The 22,396-nt window shown below is 45.5% G+C and overlaps 1 protein-coding gene across 4 annotated transcripts; it reads right to left on the reverse strand.

Moving 5' to 3' along the window:
• Window positions 1-1,409: 1,409 nt before the first annotated feature.
• On the reverse strand, window positions 1,410-14,396 carry LOC147456027 (cationic amino acid transporter 9, chloroplastic-like). Of its 4 annotated transcripts, none has more exons than XM_086514605.1 (3): window positions 14,015-14,396; window positions 1,904-1,993; window positions 1,410-1,808 (listed from the first exon to the last, which is right to left on the reverse strand). In XM_086514605.1, the coding sequence occupies exons 2-3, from the start codon at window positions 1,967-1,969 to the stop codon at window positions 1,641-1,643; spliced, it is 234 nt and encodes a 77-aa protein (XP_086370731.1). In that variant the 5' UTR covers window positions 1,970-1,993; window positions 14,015-14,396; the 3' UTR covers window positions 1,410-1,640. The 4 variants fall into 4 exon arrangements, with proteins under 4 accessions (XP_086370731.1, XP_086370730.1, XP_086370729.1 ...); XM_086514604.1 differs by having other exon boundaries at window positions 14,007-14,396; XM_086514603.1 differs by having other exon boundaries at window positions 13,993-14,396.
• Between the last annotated feature and the right edge of the window lie 8,000 nt (window positions 14,397-22,396).

Consider the following 22,396-nt stretch of genomic DNA (forward strand, 5'->3'; position numbering starts at 1 on the left):
CGAGAAGCTCTCTAAAAATCTAACATCCAACATACAACTTTCTATGACTAAAAAACTCCAAGGAGAAATAATTTCTCCTTGGGAAGAGATGTGAGTGACATTGTTTACATCTCCCAAAGCATTCATTCCTACAAATAGGTCAAAATCAAAGATTTAAGGAGCGTGATATCCAACTGACACAAAGGTTGATGTAACTTTTTTTGGGAAGTCTTTGCATAGTATCTAAAGCATCCAAATTTTCCTCTTACTTTGGCTTAGTTTTCAACCTTTTTACATATTACTTTTGCATATCCGCATTTTTGAATTTGTATTTAGCTCGTTAGTGAAATTGACTTTCTTAACATTGAAAAAGAGGCCCTTTTGTAGCAATACACAGTCTTGTTCCTCTGTTGTCTATTGTTTAGTGCCCTACATTGGGACCTACACTATCATAAGAGTGCATCTGGTCATATATGGTCCTTGGGCATTTCTTTCGTCTAGTAACTACTACTTTGCACACTTTGATTGGTCCTTCATAAAGGTCAAACCTTGTGGTGTCTTGAGCCATTGTTCTTGTGATCCCACCCACTCACCCACCCATCTCTATCTGGATGTGATGTCTTGGAATGTCCTTAGTGTGTCAAGGTGATCTGCTATAAACGGGTGATCTTTGCCATCGACGCACTCTGGTCTCCTCTGCTGTAGAAAGGGTGACTCCCTAATAAGTTGTGGCACCCTGGTGAGATATCATCGGTATAGGGAAAAAACACTCCATAAGCTTAATATGGCCTGCAGCCCCACTCCCTGTCTGTAACAGATGCTCTCAAAATGTGCACACATGCACGTGTGAGGGCGGCGCGTGCACCCAATTCATACACGACCGTATTGTACCTACACTTCTTAAACTGCAAAAAAAACTCCCATTACGGCAATGTTTTATGCATATATAGAACAAGTCATGCAGAGCATGACACATGGAGCAAATGTTTGTTTGTTCCTACCTCATCAATACAGAAAACCTACAATGACATTTAAAAAATTAAGTGGTTGGTTTTAAGACATTTGAATCAAGGTAGCATAGGAGGATGGTGTCAAAAGACAATATTTTCCATGACACGTGTACAATCCTATTGAAATTAACATCAATTTAACCGCACATTCCTGCTGTGATACCAAGTATTTGAGCTATAAAGGGGGAAGATAGCAATCTCAAGGCCAAAGCAAGCAACATTGGGCGGCATGCCATTCAGCTCAAATCTTCTAAACCATGTGACCTGGGAGGTGCTCCAGCTATGATCATTTTTGACACGGATAGTTTTGGTTCTAATGAAATTTGCCAATAAAAATGAAAATTTGCTGATTGCATGACCACGAAAGCTTTACTACGTCAAATCATTGGACCGCAGAAGGCATCTATGCTACCAACTCAAGAAAAAAAGCACATGACAGAGCTTTGCAAATGGACTCAAGATTTCGATGCATCCAAGCATCACTGATGTGCAAGCAATAATCAAGAACTCTTTACTGTTCCAAGCTCCACCCAGGAATGTAGAATGTACTTCTCAAAAGTTGGGTAATCTATGCCTTCTCTGAATCCTAAGCCAATAACAATTTTGTACAATAAGTGACAATGTTGCCACATAGGATGACTTGTGAGCATCTCACAACTGAGCTTCATCTGGATTTCTCTCTTGCGTATCAACAGGCAAGTAAGTATATCCATCAGCTCTGAGAGGCTCATGCTTGGCATTGTACTGCCCATACAATGCATAAAATCCTACACTTAGGGATCCCAATATGACAAACCGCACCCATCCTTCCCAGTGAAGCTGTCAGAGGCAGATCAGACAACGTAAGAATAAATCCGACGTACAACCCAAGTAGCAAAATGACAGCAAGAGGCCAAGAGCATATCAAAACAAACCTGGGCAAACAGAAACATGTTTACATAAAGTCCAAGAAGAGGTACAGTAGGAACTCCAGGGCACATAAATCCAGTAGGATGTTTAAATACCTGCAAAGCATTGTCAGCAGTCACATCAGTCCCTTATCAGACTCGAAACCTATGGAGCCACAGTACTAAACAAAAGAAACCAAATGATGCCAGCCACACATGTCCTCCTACCAAGAAATGGACCTTACTTTGTTTCTATAGCAATCAATTTGCAATTTTGCAAGCCCCAAGACAGTAAGAAACCAGTAGCCCCCTCCCCGGAGAGAAGAGTTGCAAATGCTACAGCAGCAAAACAGTAGAGAGAAAGAAAGAAACATTTGTTAATGTCTTCTAAAGGCCGAAATCGTCCTGTGAGACAAATCGAAATACATGTACTTGTCCACTGTCAATCCAAGAAAAAGAAAAAAGGAACAAAGTAAAAATTATTACTACAAACTAGCTGAGGAAAGCTGGGAACTACATGTGTACATGTAGTGGGGACAAAGCTATCTGCTGGAGTACAACCATGATATGCATGCCAATATATATAGCTCCATGTACCACAATAGTGGTTGTGCATGGGTAAATTAGGGGTGACCAGTCCATGAAGAATGGCAGCAGGGTCTGAGAAAGCCTGCTCCACCCTCATCTGTCTGACCTGCTGATGCCCGCGCTTGGATCTCTCTAATCTTCTTCTGATGTAGCCTTGTGGTCCGGTACTTACGCCCTTGGTGTCGTCTGCAGGACAGAGCAGTCTCTATCTGAAGTGTATGGTGGTTTGAGGTGTGCGCGTAGGTGGTATGTAAGTGGGTGCCTGCTATCAAATGAGAGTGCTTTTCGTGCGGTCAGCACGAATGGGTAATGGAGGGATGGTGAAGGAAGTTATGAGATGTGCTGCCTCTCTGGACCCAGTATGTAGTCTACAATGCTGCCTCCCTCTCCAATCAATGGTCGAATATATGCCAGTCCTCGAGAATTGGACCACTATGCCATCAAATTATATGTCGTGTGAGTTGCGGTATCCTCTCAGTTCCTCTTTACTTATACAAAGGGTGTAGCATCTCAGACGCTTCGAAGTCAAGTCTCTCGCAATGCTTGCTCTGTGTTTGCTCATTGAAGTCTCCAATGAGGAAGACTTCCCTAGGCTAGAGTAATACATAATCCCCTTAGCTACACGAGTACGGTGAAAGTCTATCTCCTCCTCGTCTATGGTGCCTCACTCCTCTTGGTCTCTCCTACCAAGAAAACTTCAACCCTGATGTGGGGAGTAGCATATAGCAATGTATAAAAGTGCTTTTCATGTAGCTATCTAAATCGGGCCTCTAGTCCCCTACCATATTGTGTACTCTCTCCTTGTAGCACTTGTCTATAAAAGACCATCTCAGCCTCTGGAAGTGTTGTGTTCGCATACACTTCCTATGTAATGACTTTCATTGGTAAACGTATACTCTCGCCTGGCAGTCCCCTCTACGAGCTTTTATGTGTCTTTGTGAGAGTCGTACTGTCTCTACCTTCCATCACCTCTCTTAAACACCCCCCCCCCCCCCCCCAAAAAAAAAAAAAAAACACAATGTGTCGCTAATGAACCATTACTGATCCACACCACAATGTGTGACTCCTATGTATGATGTCTCATGGGCCGGGAGTCCCTATTCAAACGCCCTTGCCATCAATGATGACCCGACCGTCACAATACATGGCTCTCTTGCACAATGACTTGCTTCAAAATCGCGCTTAGTAGCTGCAGGATTGAATGTTAATTTTATAAAATTCAAACAATTACCTTTCAATCCCAAAGATAAGCAATCAAATCTTATGGCCAAGTGAGATGGTTTTGCCGCACACAATTGTAATATCTGCTGACATGGTCATCCTCTTGCTCTCAGCAATTAGCCTGGGTTATACAACAACTCAAAACTACGTTGCTTATCTACTTGGTCACAACATGTACATCTCAGGATTGTACAGTCCATCTTGATGGCATATATTGAGTATTTCCTACCTCTTGCATTGGCCAGTACCAAACTCAATCTGATAATAACCACGGCCCAAGATTTACACATCAACAATCATGCCCATCTCCACAAGAGGTCCGAGGATGAGCCTGCACCAAGTTGCAAACTTCCCCTCTGTTGGGTCGTGTGCCCATAATCTTGCACATGACTGAGGTTGCCTAAAGGCGGTCAACCTCAATTGCTGCTAAGCTCGCCTTCTCCTATGACAAGAGAGGAAGCTGAATGGTGGATTCCATGGGGTCAGGTGAGGGGGCTTCACAGAAATCCCTTTGAGAAGGCGGAGGCGAGTCCTCCATCTGTGTCTATTGCTGCAAGCAAAAGCAAAGGAAAATATAAAAAAGTGTCAAATGTGTTTGTATGTGAGTGACATGTGTACAATATGAGGGTGTGGTTGGGCAAGGGGGCTTCACGGAAATCCCTTTGAGAAGGTGGAGGCGAGGCCTCCATCTCTGTCTATTCCTGCAAGCAAAAGCAAGGGAAAAGTATCAAATGTGTTTGTAAGTTGAGTAACATGTGCACAATATGAGGATGTGTGTGTGAGCAAGTGGCAAAGGGAGAGCAACTGCAGCCCAAGCACGCCCCCTGCTTTCTCTTGCAATGCGTGTCCCTACGTCAAGCAGGCCCAGAGCTTAAGCTGCACCTGCCACCTACGCTTAGAGCCTAGAGGGACAAACATCAAGATCGAGGGAAATGGGATAACCAATCTACCGCAGTAGGGTGATGGAAAGGTTATTCAATATTCCTCTTTTTATTCTTCTTGAACTCAACACCTCTTAGTCAAGAGGGACATGCGATAACCAATTTACGACACATGAAGGACAAAGCAACTACCCATTTTTTCCTTTTGATTCACACACACGAGAGAGAGAGAGAGAGAGAGAGAGAGAGAGAGAGAGAGAGAAATATAATGAAATGAAATAAAATGTTATATTAACGTCTTCAAAAGGCCAAAGTGACCTATGAGACCAGAAAGTTACAATGTGGTGGATCTGATACAAAGTCAGAGTAACAAGATGAAAAAATGACAAAATAAAATACTATGGAATCCTAGACTATTGGGCGTGGACTAAGCAGTTAAAACAACTAGCTGGGATAGCTAGATCACACGAGATCCAGCATCAGTCGCTGTCGGATCTCATCAATCTCCTCCATAGTCAGTAGTATGACCAGGCGTCGTGCATGTCGAGCCAAAGTGGCCCGGATCCTCTGATGCAGCCTCTGTCGATGCCCTCCGCAGTCGTGGGCGTTTGGATCTCCCCAGCTCAGTCGCTCGGTCGATCAGTATACCTCTGGTGTAAAGCGACGAGCTCTGTTGTGGTAGTAACTCCTCCGGGTGTCCAGTGGCAGCTCTAAAGAAGACTGTGATCTGTCTCTGAGACTGGCTAGTCTCTCCTCTCATCAGGCTCTCTCTGTGTCTGCGCAACTCAAGCAAAAACAAACCCAAGCATCTCTGATCCTCATACCGCATGACTCTAGAGAATGGTCCAAAGCCCTCTCTGAACAAGCAATGGAAGCGGCCTCGTATCTTGTAGTAGACGGGGCAGTGGCATGTGTAGTGCAACTCTATCTCAGGCTTGATGTCACACAGGGGGCACGTCCTGGCCTCTACTGGTACTCCGTTGTATCTCCCAGTCTCGATCCGCAGCTGGTGTGAAGATGTGCGTATCTGGCCAATAGCACATCGTATCCCATGAGACAGGTGAGTGTCCATGAATCTGGGCCTCGTCACAAAACCATCCTCCGTAAGCTAGAGATAGATAGATAGATTTTATTATCGTCCTCGGAGGTCAAATATGACCTATGGGACCAAAGTTACATGTGATGTAGTATGTGTACGGCTGATAAGTACCTCTCGATGCTCCAAAATTGTAGTGATGAGAGTCGCAATGGAGAGCCCACACTTTGGCTGGGAGAGGAAAGTGTGTAGGTCTAAGTTATGGCTGAAAATGTGAGAGAAGCAAGTTCGGATGTGATCAAAAGCTGAGCACTCTAGTAGTGTGTGGTACTCAGACTCTCGAACTTGCAGTGAGCATAATGTGCACAATCGATTTGACTCTTCTCCATTGCCCCAACGCCCTATCTCGCATCGAAGGAAATGGGAGCTAAGCCGAATTGCTGCGATAGTGCGTATCGCGGACAAGGGAATAGGCTCAAGCATGTAAGTGTGAGTACGGTTTCCTCTTTCAGCGAAGAACATGGTTTTGTAGTTGGGGGCAATATAGGTGGTGTAATGTATGAAGCGTGACCCACCGGATTTCTCCCAAGCCGTAATACATTGGCGTTGTAGAAAAGCTTCATTCACTTGAGAGTCAATTGAAGCATCATGTAGCAAGTGTAATGCATCCCATCTCCCAAACCACTTCTTTATGTCTTGCATCCATCCCGTGCTCAAGATCTTGCTTTTATGCGTCTTTTGAACTTTTTTGCTTGCTTCCCATACAATTGTAGGAAGTCGATGTGAGAGGTTTTGACGCATCTTTATCATGTACTCCACAACCCTTTCCATGCCCATAACCTCAATTGGAAGAGATCCCGACTCAAGAAGTAGGAGCATATATGGTGTTTGTGTCTTAACTTGGAGAAAGTTTGTAAGAAAACGCTTTTGGACATTCTCAAACTCTTTCCAAGTAGACTTTGAGATGCTCCCACCCCACACTTCAACTCCATAAAGAAGAACCGGTGTCACCAATGCATCAAAAAGATACTTCTTGAGAACCCAACACTTGATGTTTCCCGCATTACACATGTTCTCAAATGCATAATATGCTCTCTTTCCCGCTTCCAAACGACGCATAGCACATTCATGCCACTTGTGATTGGATGGAACCTCAAGGCCAAGGTACTTAAAGCTCTCAACAACTTCAAGTGTCTCGTTGTTGTACACAATGCATGGCTTCTCCTTATGGTTGGTTTTCACAAGCATAACCTTTGTCTTGGATTCATTTACAATCAGCCCACTATGCAAGCAAAAGTTCTCAAGGACAACCATAAGCTTTTGCGCATCTTCTAAAGTGTGTGCTAGAAGCACTACATCATCCGCATACAACAAAAGCATGATTACCGCATTGCAAATAGTGACCTCTTCAATGCCTTCTTCTTGCATAAAGTCAAGTACCATTTGTTCCAATTGATCGATGCATAGACCAAAGAGAGTTGGTGACAATGGACATCCTTGTTTAACCCCAATAGTGCTTACAAAAATTTCTGAAATTTCTCTTCCCATGCGCAATTGACAAATCACCTTCTCATAGATTCGAGAAACCGCAAGCATAAACTCACTTGGCACTTGGAGTTCTTCCATCCTTCTCCACAAATTGTTACGTGGAATCATATCAAAGGCTTTCTTAAAGTCCACAAAACAACAATACAATCGCTTGCCTTTCAACCGACTTTCCTTCATGAGAACACGAAGAGTGACAAGATGATCAATGGTGCTATGGCATCGACGAAAACCCGCTTGTCCCTTTGCACGCTTGTCATTCTCTTCAGCCCAATCACTCAATTTCATCTCCATTATGCACCCAAATAACTTTGTCATAAGAGACCCAATCATTATAGTCCGGTAGTTGCTTACATTCTTTACATCCCCTCCTTTATGCAAAGGCTTAACCCAATTAGTACTCCAATCATAAGGCATACCATGTTGAAGTGCAAGGTTGAACATATCACACATCCACTCATGGGTAAAATCTCCCGTCCATTTGATCATCTCCGGCTTGATACCTTGAAGATCCCCGCTTTGCGAGTGGCCAACTTTTCAAGCCCACCGCATACATCCTCAATAGTAAAAAAAAACGGCATACATGAGAGTGAACCATAAAATGGCATTTTTTCAATATTTTCTTGCTCATATAATTGCCTACAATGTGTGTACATATCCACTAGACTCAAGTTACCAAAATTCTCAACCCGCTTGCCTCTCAAGTTTCTCCAAAATCTTCCACATGCATGTGCCTTTTCTTGGACTTGAAATTCTTGTTGCTTTACTTCCGATCTTCTTCTCTTCTTTTGAATCAATGCCTTGTATGTATGCAAATGACTTTGATAGTTGTTTTTGTCCATAGTTGCATCAAGCTTTATCAAGGACTTTCGAACATCTTGACATTCTTTATCAAACCACCTTTTGCGTGATCTATCTTTGTTGATACCATGGAGATGCTTTATGGCAAAGCATTCTTCCGCACAAGAACAAATAGCTTTCTTGAAAGCTTCCCATTTAGTTTCCAATGGTGCATCACATTGAAGCTTTGTCATCCATAATTTTTGCTCAACCATTTCAATGTACATTGGTGCTCGTTTGAAATCCATACATAGTGATAACTTCTCTTTCCTTTGGCTGAGATTATCATGCTTAGTTGCTTCTCCACATGAAAGGTCAATACATAAGGTGCGATGGTCGGATTCCGGGGTCCATTGACCAAACATAAAACTCTTTATGTGATACATGATGGCTTCAGAGAGTAGCATATAGTCAATCACACTATCCCCATTATGTCTTCTACATGTAAATCCATTGGTTCCACTCCACAAAGATACACCATTGGCAATGAGCATACCCGTGCTATTACACATGTGTAAAAGTAACTTTCCATAGTGATCAGGCTCTTTCTCATCCATTGAAGTACGATCATACAAGTGAACTTCCTCCAACTCCCTTGAAATGTATGGCATATCAAATTGTTGAGTATCATGTTGCAATGTTTTTGTGCGAGCATTCATATCCCCAAATACAATAACATCACCTTCACCTTTGAAATAAGCAATGTCCTCTTCCAAATCAGAAAATGCTTGATCTCTATCCATGCAAGCATAAAAGGGAGAATCATGATGAGGAATGTAGCAACCGGCTACAAAAATGGGTGCTCTTTTTGGTGTCATAATTTTCAGCCATACATAACGTTTGTACTTGTCATCTTTCACAATTGATACAAAATCTTCCAATCCTTTCTTAACCATACATGCTAACCCTCCTTGTCCTCTTCGTTGCTTGAGATTCTTTGACCACATCAATGAATGTACATTGTAATCCTCTAAGCCGTTAATCCTTTGTGTATCATGCTCCCAAGTTTCAACAAGAAGTACAACATCGGCTTTGCTTGTTAGTTCATCAATGCCAACCCCCGCATTCCATGGGTATCCATTACAATTCCAAAAGCATATTTTCAATTGTAACTCGGTCTCATAGGTCACGCATCCCTATTTGCTTGAGAGACTTGCCTCCTCCTTGGGCACATTTTCTTCATGAGAGATTTCCTTGTTTTTATTATTCTTTTCCTCATATGCCTTGCGACGCATATTTTGTTGCTTAATAGTGCGATCTTCACATACAAAACATTTTGTATTCCTCAAATAGATCCAACTATTATCAAGGATAATCTTTCGCTTGGTCTCATCCGGCATGGTGCATACAATTGGCCGTTCTCCCGAGCGAGGAGCTCCTTGCTTCCCCACTCTATGTGCTCCATAGACTATAACTCCGGACATGCCAAAGTGGGTTTTGAAGAAATCTTCAATAACAATGGCAAGAGAAGGAGGTGTCTCTAACTTCTCTTCGGGAATTCCACGAATAACAATGTTCTTGGAACGTCGCTCCCGTTCCTTCAACTCCTCCACATCTACATTCTCAACATTCTTTGTTTGAACCATAGCTTGCATGAGTGAGGAATTAGAAACCACATTGCTACCACATACATCAACCCAAGACTTGTTTGTGCATACATTTTTCATGTCGCATACATCCCGGCTCATAGTGTCAAATTTCTCCTCTTTCAATACATGGTCATGCTCTACTTTGCTCATCCGCTCCTTCAAAGCATTCAAGTCCACAAGAGAGCATTTACATTCCTTGACTTCCTCTTCAAGTTGCATCAAACGTGTTGTTTGCATCTCAAGTGTCCTCTTGAGATTCTCATTCTCAACCACAAGTACCCTTAGTGTGCCATTCTCCATTGCAAGTGCTCGTAAGTCTTCGCCTTGTTTGTTTACCGTCTCTTGCAATGATACCAAGTACTCCATGATCATGGTTTTCGATGTCGTTGGTTGGGTGGTTGTGTTGCTATCTCCACACTTAGGAGATTTTGGATCATTTTCCACAATGGTTGTGGACCTTGTTGAAGAAGAAGAACCCTTGCGAGTGCCGGAAGACATTGTATGTAAAATAAGAGATGAAAATCAATTTTGTTGAACCTGTTCACTTCGGAAATGCTGCTACAGAAACGCCTTCCATAACTCTGAAAGTTTATGTCTTTACATCAATGCGTAGAGGACTTCGTGCTCTTCGATTGAGGCTATAGATCACCCAAATCGGAGTTCGGATGAAGAAGTTATGATCAAAAGAGTGGACTGCTGTCTACTAGGTCAAAAAACGGCTGCACTGAGAGACAGAGAGAGAGAGAGAGAGAGAGAGAGAGAGAGAGAGAGAGAGAGAGAGAGAGAGAGATGAAATGATATATTAACGTCCACAAAAGGCCAAAATGACCTATGGAACCAAATTGATTACAATGGTGAGTCTAGTACCAAGTCTGGGTACAAACAAAGAAAACTACAAACTAGAAACTGAGATAGGAGTGCTACCAACTCCTATGGGTGGCTGGTAAGCTGAGCAATGGTATAATGCCACAGAAGAGAGAGAGAGAGAGAGAGAGAGAGAGAGAGAGAGATGAAATGAAATGAAATGTTATATTAACGTCTTCAAAAGGCCAAAGTAACCTATGAGACGGCCAAAGTGACCTATGAGACCAGAAAGTCACAATGTGGTGGATCTGATACAAAGTCAGAGTAACAAAATAACAACATAATAAAACAAAAAATACTATGGGATCCCAAGAAAAATGAGCAACTGGCTGGGATAGCTAAATCACAGAAGATCTAGCATCGGTCGTTGGCGGATCTCATCAATCTTCTCCATGGTCGAGATGATATATTAACGTCTTCAAAAGGCCAAAATGACCTATGAGACCAATCCATTACAAACTGGTGAATCTAATACCATGTCTAGGTACAAAAAAAGGAGGGCATACTAAAATGAATCTAGAAGTGCTACTAGATGGAACTGTGGGGGGTGTGTTTCAAAATGTCAAAATTCTTGGATTGTCTACATTCAAGAACTCGAGAGAAGGTAAAATTTTGTGCAAATAGCTATATAGATGGAGTCTATTTGGCCAAGGGGAAGAGAAAAAAGATACAAGCAAAAGTTGGAGATGGGCTTGTTGAAGCCTGCAGATTATGTACCTATTTTGAAAATAGTACAACATGCAATGCAACTAAATGCGGTTCCAAGTTGCCAAGATGTAGATCCTACATGATTACAATATATTTTCAACTATGATTCATTAAGCTTTCCTATTAGCGATGTGTCCATGCCGATGGAAAACGAGGTTATCAACGAGGATGAGGATTTTATTGAAGAGGACCTAGGTGCAAGGGAATAACGAATGCGAAGTCTAAAGAGTAGCGTAAAGAGGTAAAAGATCTTGTTCTCAAGAGCTTTATGCATGCAAAGGTGGCATGGTGCAAGCAGGTGAAAGATACTAAGGGCATGAAAATGGAAGAAGATAATGTAGAAAGCCACAGTAGAGGGAAAGCCTTTGTGAAGTAGCACAAAGATGACCACTGATACAATGGGTGCCCAATACAAGAGGGTGATATAATGGGTGATGAATCCATCATCATCTGTACTCTGAATGTCGAGATAGTATGGCTCAAATCCTCTGTTGTAGTCTCTGTCGATGTTGTGAAGCTCCTCTCCTCAGTCGTGGGAGAGAGGAATGAAATGAAGTGAAATAATATATTAATGTCTTCAAGAGGCAAAAATGACCTATGAGATCAATCCATTACATACTAGTGAATCTGATACCATGTCTGGGTACAGCAAAGAGATACTAAGATGAATCTAGAGGTGCTACTGGCTGGAACTGTGTGGGGTATGTATGATCACTAATCCCATGGATGCCCAAAATAAGATCGTGATATAATGGGTGGTGAATCCGTCCTCATATGCACTCTAGATGTCGAGACATAATGGCTTGAATCCTTTGCTTTAGTCTCCGTCGATGGTGTGAAGCTCCTCTCCTCAGTCGTGGGCGTCTCAATCTCCCTAGCTCCAATGCTCGGTCAATGAGAGTACCGCGGGTGTGAGTATGAGTTGAGCGTTACAGCGGTGGTTGCTCCTCTCCTCTGGCTATCCCTGGCTGGTGTAATCTGCCTTTGAGACTAGCTCTCCCGTGATGTCCTCAGCAAGCTCTCTCTATGTCTGCGCAGCTCAGTAGAAACAATCCAAGGCATCTCTTATCTTCGTATCTCACGACTCTAGAGAATGGTCCAAAACTCTCTCTGAACAGACAGTGGAAGCGGCCTCGTATCTCATAGATGATAGTATACCACGCAGTTACGTGTGTAGTGCAGCTCTGTCTCTGACTCTAGGCGACATAAATGACATATCCTCGAGATCGGCCAGTCTCAATCGGAAACTGATGTGAGGATGTGCGCATCTACCCAACATCACATTGTATCGCATGAGCTAAGTGTGTATCCATGTATGCAGGCCTAATCACAAAACCGTTCTCCGTGAGTTGGAGAAGATCATCTCTATAGAAAGCCATCTTCGTACCCGACTCCTCCGCCGGCTGTATCCATGTGCTCTTGGTATCTAGCTGAATCAAATCCTGACGTTTGAGTCCCGTGATCTCTGTCCGTTTGAGAGATAGAGAGGGTGCATCCAAGGAGTACTGAAACGGAGGCAATCTATCCATGTTGACGTAAACCATGATGTCATCTGCCTATACCAACATGTTGTGTCACCCTGCAGTGCTAGCTGTCGGGATGACTCCAAGGCTAGCCGAGCGTATGTGTCTCTGGGGAGGTCCCATACACTGTGTATAAAGGATATTGATCTAGTCAGTCCTCGACCACGAGGGGTGGGGTGACTAGCTCGGCTCGGATAATCTCATGTGGCACTGAGGCCTTAGCCCAAATCATCGGAGAAATCATTCCATACATCTCCATCCATCCGTGCTGCCAGATCTGCCATGGTGGTCTATTGAGGGACCCCATATCTAAACTCCGTAAAGCATAGCTGAAGCCACTAGAGTGTCAAAAAGCCAGAGCTTTGTTCGCGGTTCCTGAATCTGAATCTGTGAACACATCCTCTCCAATCGTCCCAAAGCGGCATAGGCTCTCGTCAGTCTAGTCTCTAATGCTCTCCTCAATGAAAACATCGGTCCACTGAAGACTCCCCAATGATAAGTGTATGCATCTGTGTACTCCATTTCTTGGCCATACGTAAATGTGGGTGTTGACCTCCTGACCCTTGAGCACCATAAACTTGATTTTCCCAAGGTTGACAGACAATCCACTATCATGAGCAAATGTGTGCAAAGCATCCAAACGGCGTTGCATCCTTTCCGGAGAGTCAGAAATCAACACTATATCATCAGCTTATAAAAGCATCAGAATCCATGTCCTGCTAGTTGAGCACCTGTCTCCCTCTCGTTCTACAAAGTCTAAAAACTCATCCACATACATCCCAAAAAGAGTCGGAGATAGGGGGCATCCTGCTTCACCCCAATGTCAGACATACCCTCAGTAGTGCGTACCCGCCCTACCACTATCCTGTATAAAGCCAAGATCCCCCAAATCATCTCTGTGGGCTTTGCGGAAATTCACAAAGCTACAGTAGATCCTCTTGCCATGGTGTCTACCCTCCTCAATCATAGCTCTGAGTGTCAGAATCTAGTCGAGAGTGGAGAAGCCTCTCCTTGTGAGCGCACCTCTTCAAGCTCCTTCTTGAGTCGTGCAATCTCCTCATCTTGGGCCGTCACCCGATCCTCAAGTATCTTTATCGTGCCTAGGAGGCAACAGTTGATTTTGTTAATGGTCTCTTGCATTTTTGGATGGCATCTTCGAGGGGGTCGCCCTTTGCGTTTTGCTTCCTCATGTCCGCTTGTTCTATTTGTGCACTTGTTTCACAATTTGTACAAATCCTCTGAACCACACTATGCATACAGTAGCCTTTACCACACTATGCATACATTGCATACATTTGATGAACACTATGCAACATGAGACCTGCACACAGAAACCTGTGAACCTGCTCGTCCTGCTGCCTGCGCAGGCCTTGTCACAAGCTGCGCCAGCACGAGCCCCCAATCTGCTCGCACAGACCACCTGCCTTGCAGCCCTGTGCGCCGCTCTCAGCAGCTCCCCGCCCTGCGCGTTCAGCCCTGCCTGCGCGCTGAGAGAGATGGTCTGCGTACTGAGAGACACGATGAACTACGCGCTCAGAGAGAGACCTGCTGGGCCTGCTCGCTGCCTGCACGACCTGTTTGCTGCTTGCTCACGACCTGCTGAAACTTGCTCGCGTCCTGGACCTGCAAAACCCCAATCACGACCTACTGAACCAGGAGCAACCACCCTCAGCGATGGTGGTCGATATTGTGTTTTGTTCGTTAGATAGATAGATAGACACACACACACAGAGAGAGAGAGAGAGATGAAATGAACTGAAATGTTATATTAACGTCTTCAAAAGGCCAAAATGACCTATGAGACCAAAGCGTTACAGTGTGGTGAATCTGATACAAAGTCAGAGTAACAAAATGAAATGACAAAATGATAAAATGATAAAATAAAAGTACTATGGGATCTTAAACTGGTAGGTGTGAACTAAGCAGCTAGCTAGGATATCTAAATCACAAGTCACAAGAAATCCAGCATCGGTCGCTGGCGGATCTCATCAATCTCCTCCATGGAAGTAGTCTGACCGGGCGTCGTGCATGTCGGGCCAAAGTGATCCAAATCCTCTGATGTAGCCTCCGTCGATGCTGTGTAGTCCTCCGCAATCGTGGGCGTCTGGATCTCCCCAGCTCAGTCGCTCGATCGATCAATGTGCCTCTGGTGTGAGGCGACAAGATCTGATGTGGTAGTAGCTCCTCCGGGTGTCCACTATCTGCTCTAAAGAAGTCTGTGATGTGTCTCTGAGACTGGCTAGCCTCTCCTCTCATCAGGCTCTCTCTGTGTCTGTGCAACTCGAGCAGGAACAAACCCAGGCATCTCTGATCCTCGTACCTCATGACTCTGGAGAGTGATCCAAAGCCCTCTCTGAACAAGCAGCGGAAGCGGCCTCGTATCTCGTAGTAGACGGGGCAGTGGCATGTGTAGTGTAACTCTATCTCAAGCTCCATGTCACACAGGGTGCATGTCCTGGCCTCTGCTTGCACTCCGTTGTATCTCCCAGTCTCGATCTGTAGCTGATGTGAGGATGTGCGTATCTGGCCAATGGCACACCGTATCCCATGAGACAGGTGGGTGTCCATGTATCTGGGCCTCATCACAAAACCGTCCTCCGTAAGCTGGAGAAGATGCTCTCCGTAGAAAGCCATCTTCGTGCCCAGCTCCTGTGCTGGTTATACCCATGTCCTCCTGGTCTCTAGCTGAATCAGGTCCTCGCGGATGGGCCTGGTGGTCTCGGACTGTGTAAGAGTTAGAGAGGGTGCATCCAGTGAGTACTGGAAGGAGGGCAATCTATCTATACTGAATCCATGTGCCTGGAACCATGACATGCTCTCCCCATACCAACATGCTGTGTCTCCCTGCGTGGCTAACTGTCGAGAGGACTCAAGTGCAAGGTGGGCGTATCTGTCTCTGGGAAGTTCCCACAAGCGGTGTAGGAAGGAAACAGACCTGGTGAGCGCCTCAACTACTAGTGGGGGGGCAGCTAGCTCTGCTCGGATAATGGCACGTGGTATTGAAGCCTTGGCTCTAATGAGCCGCGAGATCATAGAGACCAGAGGCTTCTCCATGTCCCCCCATCCATCAATACGACCTGTTCTTCCATGATGATCCAATGAAGGCCCCCATATTTCAGCTCCATAGAGCAATACAGAAGCCACCAAAGTGTCAAAGAGCCAGAGCTTCGTCAAAGGCTCCTGAAACTGAACCTATGAACACATCCTCTCCAGTTTCCCCAATGCTGAATGGGCTTTGGTCAATCTAGTCTCCGCAGCTCTCCTCAAAGAAAATGCTGGTTTACTAAAAACCACTCCAAGGTAAGTGTAAGCATCTGTATATTCCACTATCTCCTGGCCATATGTGAATGCGGGCGCTGACCTCCTGATCCACTATGGGGTGGTATTAAATACCATGACCTTGGTTTTACCAAGGTTGACAGACAAGCCACTCTCATGGGCAAACCTATGCAAAGCATCCAAGTGATGTTGCATCCTCTCCAGAGAGTCGGAGATCAACACAATATCATCAGCATATAACAATAGCGGAATCCATGTCCCTGCCAGCAGTGCACCTCTATCACCATCTCTCTCAATGTAGTCAGAAACCTCATCCACATACATACCAAATAGAGTAGGAGAGAGCGGGCATCCCTACTTCACCCCAATAGTGGATTGAACTGGTGTAGATAGAACCTCTGATGTGCGTACATGTCCTACTACTGATCTGTACAGTGCCATGATCCCCCAAATGAGCTCTGTGGGTACTCCCATCTCCTCTAATTTTCACATCAATCTAGCTCTGGGTGCTGTGTCAAATGCTTTGCGTAAGTCCACAAAGCTACAATAGATCCGTCTCCCACGGGATCTGCCTTCCTTGATGATGGCCCTGAGTGTCAAAATTTGGTCAAGAGTAGAAAAACCTCTCCTGAACCATGCCTGCCCAACAACACGCATTCCCTCCCTCTCTGCCCATCTACTCGGCTGCTGCTCAAGAATGGATGCGTACAACCGTGCCAATGTGTGTCCAATCATGATAGTGCAATAATTTCCAAGCTCCATAGGGTCTCCTGACTTGAAGATAGGTACAATCATAGACAGGCTCCAAGTATCAGGCAAGCCCTCACACATGGCACGATTAAACATAACTGCTAGAAGCTCTGCTAGTAGATCTCTGGCATGCATGAAATGCTCAGCCGCTAAGCCATCATGATCATATGCTCTCCCAATCCTCATCCTATCATTGGCCTTCTTCACCATCTCAGCGGTGAAAAAGGCACATGTGTGTGGGCATTGATCGGGGGGGGTAGGGAAGAGGCTGTTGTCTAGAAACTGTGGACAAAGATTATGCGTACTGACCCCAGGTCTCTGTAGAGGTAATGGCAGGGGGGGGAGATTGCTCATGAAAGAGCCTCCATGCCTCACGCGAATCCTGACTCAAGAATAGCTGGTATAGATCCTGCTCTAGTCGAGCCAAAAATGCCCTCTTCTTCCGCCGCACTCGGCGTCGGAAGTCAATCTGTGACTGTCTATGTGTGATGTCCCCCAAAATCACTTCCCTCTGAAGTCTAGCTGACGGCATTCCTCATCATACCAACTATTCTGAGGCATGCTCCCAGAACGACATCTCTGCTCAGGCTGTGTGTGTGGGTATGCCTCTGCTGCTGCATCATGTAATGTCTGTGTCAGTATGGTAATAAGCTCCTCCAGAGGTCGTCCCAGCTCCTCAATGGATAGGCGCCTGTAAATCCCGTCAATGTATACAGAATCTGCCTCCCGCGTGAAGGTGTAGCGAGTAGGGGCTGCTACCCGTGGAATGTGTGCTACATTGAATTGGAAAGAGATGGTCAGCGACACAATAGCATGATCCACTGTCACCCCAACAGGTCTAGGCCCAACTGTGAGATCGTGTATACTAGATATGAGGCTCGGCTGTGCCATGACATAATCTACCGTGTTGGCTCCATGTCTGTGTGGAAAGCATGTGAAGACTCCCACATCGGGAAATCTTTGTAGGCCATTCAAGATGGCAATCCATGTGCAGTCCCCATGTCTATCAAGTGCCGTCCATACTCAGTATGTTCCCCATCCTGTGATATTCTGGATAGGCCCGTCTCAGCAATATCCAGCTCTCTCAGTATCTCCTCTGACGTATCATAAAATACCGTCTGATGATGGGCAGTCCTAGCATTGAAGTCCCCTAGGATGATAATGTTGCCATCTCTAGAGAATTCCCATACGTCGTCATCCAAAATAGAGAAGGGGGATTGTCCTCTGGGTGGTGCATATACTGACGTACTCGGGGGAAAGTAGCAAATGGCAATGTAAAGATATCTACCAGTCTTTGCTCTCAATCTCACCCACATGTACCTTGATTGCGCATCCCTACCAGCTATGTGTATCAATGGCTGCAATTCCTCCCTGAATAACACTGCCACTCCTCCTGAGCCCCGCCCTCTGTGCTCTGATCATGTCTCCTATCTACAAACTCTCTCCCATCTATATCCACCAATGTGAGGCATAGACTTCCCAGGGGCCTGATGTGTCTCAAAGTAGAAGATGATGTCTCGCCCAGTAAAACTCTCCTCAAAAGCACCCACATCAAGTCGCATAGATCCATTACAATTCCAGGTAGCAACTTTGAGTGTGGTCCCACAAGTCTCACACAGTCATGTGGAGTGTGGCTCCAATATCACCACTCTTCCATCTCAGTAAAAAGCGATCTTACCTTTTTCCCTTGCCGCTCTAATCTCTGGCATTACCTCCTGCATATGAGCGATTTGTGAGAGGGTAAGATCATCCCCGAGAAAGATGCCCGTTTTCTTAAGAGTTGGTCTCTTCTTCAAAAAGTCCTTCGCTTCCATGGAGGAAAAACGAAGGATGAGTGCCCTTTCTTTCGAGGTTTCCCCCTTGCTCCCATTTTTCTTCCCTGCTTGCAGATGCATAGAAAGATTGTTGCATGCATATGGAAAGCTATGCAGAAATCTAGAGCTATAGAGGAACCCTCATCAAAGCCATGAGTTCTTTTACCTCTTCATCCACATTATCTTTGTCTTTAAGGCCGCAAATTCTCTCATGTAGAGAGCGAACACGCCTTCTTTGCTCCTCTTCTAGTGTCAGGTTAATTATGGTGGGTGTGGACGTTGTTGTTTCCTTGCTTTTCCCCTTCTTGGCAACCTCAATCCATTTCTCGGCCTCATCAACCTTCTGTTGAGTGTTTGTGATGACGTCCACCCAAGAGGTCGTCATTTCTTTGTGTTGCTCTTCCCCCTCTTTGATGGCTCGTAGTTGTTCTTTGATCGTGTTGATCTCTTCTATTACTAAAGGTTGCAATTCTCCTTCTTCCCTCGTGTTTCATGAGCGTGCCTCGGCGAGCTCCTTCTTGAGTGATGCAATCTCTCCGTCTTGGGCCGTCAGTCGATCTCCCAATGCCGCGATCTTGCTTTCTTGGGCCGAAACGCGATCCTCGAGCATTCTTATTGTCCCTAATAGTTGGCGGTTGATATTGTTAATGGTTTCGACCATTTCTTCTTTGCACTGTGAAACTGCGTCTTCTAAAGGGTCTGCCGTATCACTTTGCTTCCCTCTCTTGGATCGAAGGCTCTCTCTCTCTGCGCGCTACTGCACTGAGGGCTTAGAGGACGCAGTCGTGCAAGGCAAACAGGTCGCGCACAGGCAGACAGGTCGCGCAGGGGCAGGGGTAGGGGCAGACAGGTCGCGCAAGATCGTGAGAAGGCCTGCACACAACAGACACAGAAGCGCGTGAGCGCGCACTTGTGGGCAGGATGGGACTTGCGAGGACTGCGCAGGTGTAGGGTTCACCTCACTGCAGGCTGCGCAGGTTTAGAGTTCGCGTCCACAGCTTCAATAGGCTTCGACCACGCACAAAGAGAGAAATGAAATGAAATGAATGTTATATTAACATCTACAAAAGGCCAAAGTGACCTATGAGACCAGAAAGTTACAATGCGGTGTATCTGATACAAAGTCAGATTCACAAAATAAATTAAACTAGGATAACAAAATATAAATACTACGGGATCCTAAACTAAGCAGTACAATTTGAAGACAATCTGGGAGGGGAGTAGAGATCCATCTTCATCTGCACTCTGGACGACGAAAGAGTATGGCTTGAATCCTTTGCCATAGCCTCCTTCGAAATTGTGTAGCTCCTCTCCTCCCTCGGGGTCGTCTAGATCTCCCTAGCTCCAATGCTCGGTCAATGAGAATGCCAGTAGTGCGGGTAGACCTCTCCACCGTCGCTGGTTGCTCCTCTGTCTGTTCTTTTGGGTGTACAGTATCTAGTGTAAAGAAATCTGTGATCTGTCTCTGGGGATGTCTCTCTTCACCTCTCCTTAGTAAGGTTTCTCTATGCTTGTGTAACTCAAGTAGATAAAGCCCAAGACATCTTTGATCCTCATAACTCATGACCCTAGCTAGAGGCCCAAAACCTTCTCTGAATAGACAGTGAAAACGACCTCGTATCTCATAGTACACTGTGCAATGACATATGTAATGTACTTCTGTCTCTGGCTCTAGATGGCATAAGCGGCATATTTTGTTATTTGCTGGTGTCCCTCTGAATTTGCCACTCTCAATCTCGAGCTGATGTGAGGACGTGCGTATCTGGCCAATGGCACACCGCAAACCATGCAAAAGATGCGTGTGCATATAGCTAGGTCGAATTACAAACCCATCCTCCGTGAGGTGGAGAAGATGCTCTCTATAGAAAGCCATCTTTGTGCCCAACTCCTGTAACGGCTCTATCCATGTCCTCCTCGTGTCCAGCTGGATCAAATCCTGACGGATGAGTCTATTAATCTCTACCCGTGTTAGAGACCTCAAGGGTACCTATCCATGGTGAAACCATGTGTCTGAAACCATGATGTCATCTGAGCATACCAGCATGAGAGAGAGAGAGAGAGAGAGAGAGAGAGAGAGAGATGAAATGAAATGAAATGTTATATTAACGTCTTCAAAAGGCCAAAGTGACCTATGAGACCAGAAAGTTACAATGTGGTGGATCTGATACAAAGTCAGAGTAACAAGATGACAAAATGACAGAATGACAAAATGACAAAATAAAATACTATGGAATCCTAAATTGCTAGGTGTGGACTAAGCAACTAAACAGCTATCTGGGATAGCTAGATCACAAGAGATCCAGCATCGGTTGCTGGCGGATCTCATCAATCTCCTCCATGGCTAGTAGTCTGACCGAGCGTCGTGCATGTCGAGCCAAAGTGACTCGAATCCTCTGATGGAGCCTCTGTCGATGTTGTGTAGTTCTCCGCAGTCGTGGGCGTAACTCCTTCGGGTGTCCAGTGGCAGCTATAAAGAAATCTCTAACCTGTCTTTGAGACTGGCTAGCCTCTCCTCTCATCAGGCTCTCTCTGTGTCTGCGCAGCTCGAGCAAAAACAAACCCAAGCATCTTTGATCCTCGTACCGCATGACTCTAGAGAATGATCCAAAGCCCTCTCTGAACAAGCAATGGAAGCGGCCTCGTACCTCGTAGTAGACGGGGCATTGGCATGTGTAGTGCAACTCTGTCTCAGGCTCAATGTCACACAGGGGGCATGTCTTGGCCTCTGCTGGTACTCTGATGTATCTCCCAGTCTCGATCCGCAGCTGGTGTGAAGATGTGCGTATTTGGCCAATAGGACATCGTATCCCATGAGACAAGTGGGTGTCCATGTATCTCGGCCTCGTCACAAAACCATCCTCCGTAAGCTGGAGGAGATGCTCTCTGTAGAAAGCCATCTTCGTGCCCAGCTCCTGTGCTGGCTGTATCCATGTCCTCTTGGTGTCTAGCTGAGTCAAGTCCTTGCGAATGAGCCTGGTGATCTCGGACTGTGTAAGAGTCAGAGAGGGCGCATCCAGTGAGTACTGGAAGGGAGGCAATCTGTCTATGCTGAACCCATGCGCCTGAAACCATGATGTCATCTTCCCATACCAGCATGTTGTATCTCCCTGCATGGCTAACTGTCGAGAGGACTCAAGTGCAAGGCGTGCATATCCGTCTATGGGAAGTTCCCACATGCGGCGAATCTGGTGAGCGCCTCAACCACTAGTGGGGGGGCAGCTAGCTCTGCTCGTACAATAGCACGTGATACTAAAGCCTTGGCTCTAATGAGCCGCAAGATCATAGAGACCAGAGGCTTCTCCATGCCCCCCATCCATCACTGCGACCTGTCCTCCCGTGATGATCCAGTGAAGGTCCCCAAATCTCATCTCCATAAAGCAATGCAGAAGCCACCATAGTGTCAAAGAGCCAGAGCTTCGTCCGAAGCTCCTCAAACTGAACCTGTGAACACATCCTTTCCAATCTACCCAATATTGCATGGGCTCTGGTCAATCTAGTCTCTGCTGCCCTCCTCAATGAAAATACTGGCCCACTAAAAACCACTCCAAGGTAAGTGTAAGCATCTGTATAGTCCACATCTCCTGGCCGTATGTGAAGGTGGGTGTTGGCCTCCTGATCCACTGTGGGGTGGTATTAAATACCATGACCTTGGTTTTACCAAGGTTGACGGACAAACCACTTTCCTGGGCAAACTTAAGCAAAGCATCCCCTCCGGAGAGTCGGAGACCAACACAATATCATTAGCATATAACAATAGTGGAATCCATGTCCCTGCCAGCTGTGCACTTCTATCACCATCTCTCTCAATGTAGTCAGAAACCTCATCTACATACATACCAAATAGAGTAGGAGAGAGCAGGCAGCCCTGCTTCACCCCAATAG

Source organism: Adiantum capillus-veneris, chromosome 6 (assembly GCF_014529385.1).
Source record: "Adiantum capillus-veneris isolate H3 chromosome 6, ASM1452938v2, whole genome shotgun sequence".
Taxonomy (NCBI): Eukaryota; Viridiplantae; Streptophyta; class Polypodiopsida; order Polypodiales; family Pteridaceae; genus Adiantum; species Adiantum capillus-veneris.

Coding starts and splice junctions, on each gene's coding strand:
- LOC147456027 (XM_086514605.1), bottom strand. CDS start 1,969: ATGTGCCCTGGAGTTCCTACTGTACCTCTTCTTGGACTTTATGTAAAC. Junction 1,809..1,903: donor ACATGTTTCTGTTTGCCCAG/GTTTGTTTTGAT, acceptor TGCCTCTGACAG/CTTCACTGGGAAGGATGGGT.